Here is a 7,500-nt window from a genome sequence, read left to right on the forward strand (position 1 = left end):
CCTCAAAACACACACACACACACACACACACACACACACACACACACACACACACACACACACACACACACACACACACACACACACACACACACACACACCTGAGACTGGCATAGCAAATAATACATAATGAAAAACAGTAACGCAAGGGAATGTAGTGATCTAGTGTACAGATTAAACCACTAATCATTTAGTTCTCATTTTAACTCCTTTCAGCCAGAAGAGGAAGATTAACATATCCTTCTTATTCTTTGCATAGGAGTGTTCAGCTTCAGTGATCATTCTGTTAGTGAAGAGGTAATGAATGCAGTGTAACCCTTTCTCATCGAAAATTATTTAAAGATGAAGGAAGCCGTCCGCAGATAAAATATTACATGATACTTCTTGCGATGGAATGGGTTAAGTGGCATGTGTAGAATGGAACATCATGAGGAATTGCTTATCATGGAAATTGTTTGTCGTCCTTGCCCTTCTTTTAACCAACATGACATGGAACAATCCTCTCCGATGCCTTTGTTTTATAGTTCTCTGGGCGGAATTGCATCTGTGGGGATATGAGCCTTCCACTTCCAACACAGGAGAGGTGAGGAGGGTGGGAGGGTAAGTGCTACCCGGGGCTTCCTCTCTCCTATGAATATATCTCCCGACAGATCAAGGAAATTCAGTTATGTCTGCATGGTTAATTGGTTTAGGATGATGATGATGTGAATTGATGGCAGGTGTGAGTGTGTGTGTATCCCTCAGCTTAGGAAGACTGGGGACTAGTGAATCTCGGAAACAGGCTTCGTAGTGTGTTATACACCAAGCAAAAAGATTTATACGTACACACATGTCGATTACTACAGCAACTGAAATATGATTGGCTTATGCGTCCAGTACATTCTCTCTCTCTCTCTCTCTCTCTCTCTCTCTCACACACACACACACACACACACACACACACACACACACACACACACACACACACACATACTGGCCCACTCGCATGGACACTCACACAAAGAAACAATTAAACACACATTACCAGCCAAACACGCACATACACACTCATACACACTCATCAAAGAGAGCGTTATCACTTAGCTGAAAAAGTGTGCATGCTTTACACACTTCATGCAATATAAATGTGCATTTAATACATACAGTAACAATAAATATATATACATACATACATACATACATACATACGTACCCATTTACATACATACATACTAATACAGTATATACAGTACATTGTATTCTTAACCCCTTCAGTACAGTCTCTTTTATATAATCGTGCTACTTTGAGCCGGTTTTATTCAGCTGAGAAAAGGTGTTACAATTGCTGCAATTCTGACGCAGTGCTATATATGAACTGAACTGATAGTTATGTTCTTATAACCATGTTCTGGACGCAAGTCTCTAGAACTGGAGATTTTGATCAACAACTTGTGTGAATAATAATAATAATAATAATAATAATAATAATAATAATTATAATACAGTATCATCATCATCATCATCATCATCGTGGCGTCTTTTCCACCTGGAAGTGGTGTATGGAGCTTTGCTGACTAATTCCTCAACACTTCAGGAATTCCAAACTTAAAGAGCGTGATTGAACCCATTTGATTAGTATTGGTAGTGTAACCATATCTCACTAAGTTTAGATGCTGTTTGGAGACGGAGTGCAGCATAGAAACTGTTGACCCCAGCCGTACGTTTCCAGACACTATACTGTACCGTACGCTGTTCACTTTAGGCGTAAAATTAGAGTCTCTCCGTCTTGAATGCTGAGCTGGAACGGGAGATTAAAGCTAGAATATGATGCTAGTCACGAAGTGTTATGGAAGGGTTGTAGAGCCGTAGCATTGTCTTTTTCTACCAGTGAGCTATGTGAAGTAAGCTGCAAATTGACAAAAATTTCCACCAAGTTAAGGTGAATGAATTATCAGATTGATCCACTTTCTTACGATAAGTTATGAGACAGCGAGCAATGGCTTTCGAAATTATGATGCGATCTACTGAGCCCAATGCACTTTTTCATATTATTGTGTAAGAGTTTCTTTATTGTTCAACCATTGTGTAAAACGATATTCCTGAACGCAACAGTATATAATCGGATCACTAAAGCCGTAAGGAGGGATTGTACTCACATGCTGAAAATCTCAACCAATCCATAGGTGGGAATAAGAGGTCAGGATGATGGTGTTGATGATGATGATGATGACGATGATATGAGACACTATGTTGGTATCCACACAATACACAGAATTTAATGATGAGGATACAATTCTTCTACCGGTATATGAACAAATTCACGACAGTGTTGTGTGCCATCACCTGCTCATATTCACACACAGATACATATACAGGTGTGTCACGCTTTCCGATATACAAATAAATATACCTCACTAGCAGAATGCACCATTAAAAAACATTTGCACTTCATATCTAATTATACTCATATATACTGTAAATATAATTTCAGACATGCATAAACGGCTTTTTCGAGCTTGCAACGAAAAATCCGTGTATGATAACTTCCGCACAGGCATATTGCACACACAAACATTTTACTGCTATATCTTTACTTAGAGGCACGTGCTTCCAGACTCATATATTTTACTGAGTTAATGTGTAAAATATTGTAAATCCGCTTTCATACACATACGTACACAGAGACGCAGGTACACACACACACACACACACACACACACACACACACACACACACACACACACACACACACACACACACACACACACACACACACACACACACACACACACACACACATATTGTGCGTTGTATGTTGTATATTCATATTTTTACATTGCAGTCTTATAGTATTTATCTATCTTTCCTTCTTCCTGTATCTATCATGCACCCAAACACACACACTCTCTCTCTCTCTCTCAACACATGCGCAACTGGTTCCGCTGACTGTGCTTCAAAAACGCTGAGGGTGAAATAAGCAGGGACGAGCAATATTAAATAAATCCTTGCTGGCAGTGCGCTAAGATCCCTGCCATTCCTTTCCATGCTGCTTTTACCAACGGGGGGAGAGAGAGAGAGAGAGGGAGAGAGAGAGAGAGAGAGAGAGAGAGAGAGAGAGAGAGAGAGAGAGAAGGGGGGCGGAGAGGGGAGAGGGAATGGTATATGTGTAGATGGAACGGAGAGGAAACGGGAAATGAAAAGAGAGATGAGGTACGGTAGGTAAGCTCTGGGGAAAAATAAGAGAAAGTAAATGAAGGACAGGACGGGGCAAGGAAAGGAAATGAAGGAAAGGGATGATGCAGAACGATGGTGGGGCTTGAGGAGGGGAAGGAAAGGAAGGTGACGAGCCAGTGATAGGGGAGGGGGAGGAAAGGAAGGTGACGAGCCAGTGATAGGGGAGGGGGAGGAAAGGGAGGTGACGAGCCAGTGATAGGGGAGGGGGAGGAAAGGAAGGTGACGAGCCAGTGATAGGGGAGGGGGAGGAAAGGGAGGTGACGAGCCAGTGATAGGGGAGGGGGAGGAAAGGAAGGTGACGAGCCAGTGATAGGGGAGGGGGAGGAAAGGAAGGTGACGGACCAGTGATAGGGGAGGGGGAGGAAAGGAAGGTGACGGACCAGTGATAGGGGAGGGGGAGGAAAGGAAGGTGACGGACCAGTGATAGGGGAGGGGGAGGAAAGGAAGGTGACGGACCAGTGATAGGGGAGGGGGAGGAAAGCAAGGTGACGGACCAGTGATAGGGGAGGGGGAGGAAAGCAAGGTGACGGACCAGTGATAGGGGAGGGCGAGGAAAGGAAGGTGACGGACCAGTGATAGGGGAGGGGGAGGGAAGGAAGGTGACGGACTAGTGACAGTGATGGTGGAGAGAGGAATTGACAGAGTAATGGAGTGGGTTAGGGAAGGGGAGGAAAGGAAGGGGAGGGAAGATGATGGCGATGGGGAAGGGAATGGAGTAATGGAGTACGCTGGGGAGGGAGAGGAAGAGGGAAGACAATAAATAGGAGCGCGTAATATTAATCTTAAAAGTCTTGACCCCGATGACATTTATACAGTTTATTTTTGTTACTACCTAACGAATGGACTGAATTCCAGAGAGATTTTTCGAGCCACTGTGGTTACATATAACTCTTATTAGCTTCTTCAGTACAAGTATACTTCCCTGAACTGAAAAGAATTGTCCCGAGTTAGCAAGAACGAAGTGAAAAATGCCATTGGACTGAAGAGACTACCTGGTCAACCTTAATCACTTCCTCTTCCTTCCTCGCTGCATTTACCGACAGGGAGGGGAAGAGTGATGAGAAGTGGAAGAGGATAGATGGGAAAGAAGGAGCGGAGGAGAGGAGACTTGGAGGGGATGAGCTGTGGGGAGGAGGTCAAAGGAAAATATAAGGAAATGGGAGGGATGGGAAAGAAAAGTGGTGAAGAAAAAGATGCCAGGATGGGGACTGGGGAGATGAGATGGGGAAATGGGGGTGGTGGAGGAAAGGGAGGAAAGACAGATGTAACGATGGGGAAGAGGTGGTAGAGGAAAGATTCAAAGGAGGAGGTGGTGGAGGAAAGATTCAAGGGAGGTGGAGATGGAGGAAAGATTCAAGGGAGGAGATGGTGGAGGAAAGATACAAGGGAGGAGGTGGTGGAGGGAAGATTCAAGGGAGGTGGAAATGGAGGAAGGATACAAGGGAGGAGGTGATGGAGGAAAGAGTCAAGGAAGAAGTGATAGAGGAAAGATTCAGGGGAGAAGGTGATGGAGGAAAGATTCAAGAAAGAGGTGATGGAGGAAAGATTCAGGGGAGGTGGAGATGGAGGAAAGATAGCGGCTTTGGGAGGGGAAGCGATGGGGATGATGAAGAGTTCGGGACGGGGAGGAAAAACAAGAGGGATGTAAGCAGAGTCAAGAAGCGGTAACCCGTGGATTGCAAGAAGATGAATGAAAACGTCTGGTCGTAGTCAGAATAAACGTAAATCGTCTGGTGATACGCAGAATAACTAGAAAATCGTTTGTCGGTAGTACGAATGAAATAATAGCTTGGTGTTTGCGTGAGAAAAATCGTCTGGTGTTTGTGAATATTGTGTATAGAGATAGTCGGGTGGTAGCCAGAATAAACTAAAATCGTCTAGTAACAGCCAGAAAAATAAAATCGTCCAGTAATAAAATAATTCGTGTAGTGATTGTCACAATAAAGCAATCGCAAAAAAAAAAAAAAAAGGCTCATTTGAACGTAAGCTTGGTGGACTGCAGGCTGAAACTGCCCTCCTACAGTTCACCATCTTCCTTTCGGGGAGTAAGCGGACTCTTGTGCAATCGGGCGGCGGAGTAGCTCAATTATCTTAGTCGTACCACATTAAGGTGTCTCCCTATCGCACCGTCATCGTAGTAAAGGACTTGAATGAATCTTGGTCGGCAGTGCGTTAATTCATTCAGCCCGAGAATGTGTTTTTCGCGTAACTGTTGTTCCAGTCTATCGATTTCATTTAGCTTTATAAGGACTTTTCACAGTGGTAGAGTTTAATGGCGACTGTTTCCATCCCCTTCACTGAGACAGGTTTCCTTAGAGTTAAAGAGAATCGTCTGGAGGTGGCATGATATAAACGTCGCCAGACTGAACCTCTTGAATCAAATGATGTATTACTCATCCATTCTGTCTTCGGGCGACTTGATTTTGTTAAGAAGATACTTTCGAACTGGAGGGCTTAAATATAGCCTTAATTAACATATCTTCCTGTAGGCTTTCTTAAGTTGAATAAAATCGTCTGGTAACACCAAGAGTAAACGAATAATATGTCTTGGAACTGAAAGGATTAAAGTTACGAAATAACCGGGGAAATGTGAAAATTAGAAGGAAGGTAAGATAGTAAATGTGAGATAGTTGGATGAAGAGGTGAATAGACCGAAGAGACGGGGATGAGTAGACGGATATGCAGAAAGAGTGGCAAAACATTGATGGTAATGGACACATAGTTTACAGTTACCCTGAAGGATTAATGTGTAGCCAGTTGTACGAGTGATGTGGAAGTAAAGGCAAGGATGAAAAGTAAAATATGAAAATAAGAGTAGAGAAGAACAGGAGATGGAGGTAAGAATAGAGAAGTAACGTTATGCTATATCTACTCCCCATTCTCTCAGGGGGTAGAGGGAAAAAATCCACTTTCTTATCTCGTCCGGGAGAGATCAAAGGCTGTGGAAATCTTAGGAGAGGAACGTCTTAAATTCGTTCCATTCCCCCGTCTCTAAGGAGCTACTGGTAAAAGGCAGCTTGTGCTACATGTGGTTTACTCCAATACCAGTACAAGAACTGAGAGGGGAGTTCTGTTCTCACGTCCGCTACTGACTTTTTTGCGATGTGCAGGGAACACGTGGATACTAATAGTCTTCCCTGATGCATGAAACGAAAGTAGAATGTGAAAAACGTGAATGGAAGACTAACATCTGGTGAGTGGAGAAAAACAGAGAGACCAGGAGAGTACAGAGTATGTGGAAGGAAAGAAGAAGGTGGATACAAGGATAAACAGCAAGTGGAGGTTAAACTTACCGCCGTGGAGTGAGGGGTAGAGGTGTAGGGAGTCGTCTAGGAGCCATGATGTGACGGTGACATACTCTCTGAGGAAGGATGGCACAACACACCTGAGTACTGCCGTGTTGCCCACCATCACCAGCTGGTCGTACACCTGCACACGGAACTGACCCACCACAACTGTACGGGAAAAAGGCACCGATATATCTACGTTATACATATTCACTTATGACGAACAGCTTCAGTTGTATTACGTTCACATATAACTGTACCATTAACAATACCCTGCCCCTACGATTCATACCTGCACTTTACTCAGCAGCACCTACCTCTATAATACTTTTAATACACAGATGTATTACTCACACGTACTTGGACCTTTAAATAGCACACACACACACACACACACACACACACACACACACACACACACACACACACACACACACACACACACACACACACACACACACACACACACACACACACACACACACACACACACACACACACACACACACACACACCAGGCCTATAGTTATCTACAATATACACCTATCAATGCACACCTAACTTAATCACACCTAAACCTAATCACACACGTATCTCTATAGCAACAAATCCCTCCACCACGCACCTGCCCTGACGATAGTGGGCGTAGCAATCAGAGTGCCCAGGTGAGACGAGGCTCGGCAGGTGTAGGTGGCTGAGTGGAGGCGCGTGTCGTAGCGATGGGAGGGGAAGGGGGGGAATACAAGTGACCCGTTCCTTGCTAGAGTTAGTAGGCCTGGTACCTGGTAGGGGAGAGAAAGTAAGTTAGTTAATAAGGAAGAGACAGAAACTGACAGACACAGACAACATATCATAGCGGTAGGTGGGGAAGGACGAGAATAAAAGATTCATTCCACGCCAGTGGTAAAGTCTGGCTGATGGAATAGCAGGAAAGGATTTAGGTAGGTAAGAGGGTGTGTGTGTGTGTGTGTGTGTGTGAGAGAGAGAGAGAGAGAGAGAG

The 7,500-nt window shown here is 44.1% G+C and overlaps 1 protein-coding gene across 1 annotated transcript in view; it reads right to left on the reverse strand.

Moving 5' to 3' along the window:
• LOC145406769 (cell adhesion molecule Dscam1-like) overlaps positions 1 to 7,500 on the reverse strand; it is a 235,237-nt gene that overhangs the window by 221,264 nt on the left and 6,473 nt on the right. Inside the window, exons 2-3 of the mRNA XM_080277865.1 lie at positions 7,126 to 7,282; positions 6,507 to 6,668 (exon numbers count right to left, since the gene is read on the reverse strand). Of these exons, the coding sequence (XP_080133991.1) occupies positions 6,507 to 6,668; positions 7,126 to 7,282 (319 nt within the window). The remainder of the gene's footprint in view (positions 1 to 6,506; positions 6,669 to 7,125; positions 7,283 to 7,500) is intronic.

Source organism: Coenobita brevimanus, chromosome 71 (genome assembly GCF_032717465.1).
Source record: "Coenobita brevimanus isolate Jiangsu-jjx chromosome 71, ASM3271746v2, whole genome shotgun sequence".
In the NCBI taxonomy this organism is placed as follows: domain Eukaryota; kingdom Metazoa; phylum Arthropoda; class Malacostraca; order Decapoda; family Coenobitidae; genus Coenobita; species Coenobita brevimanus.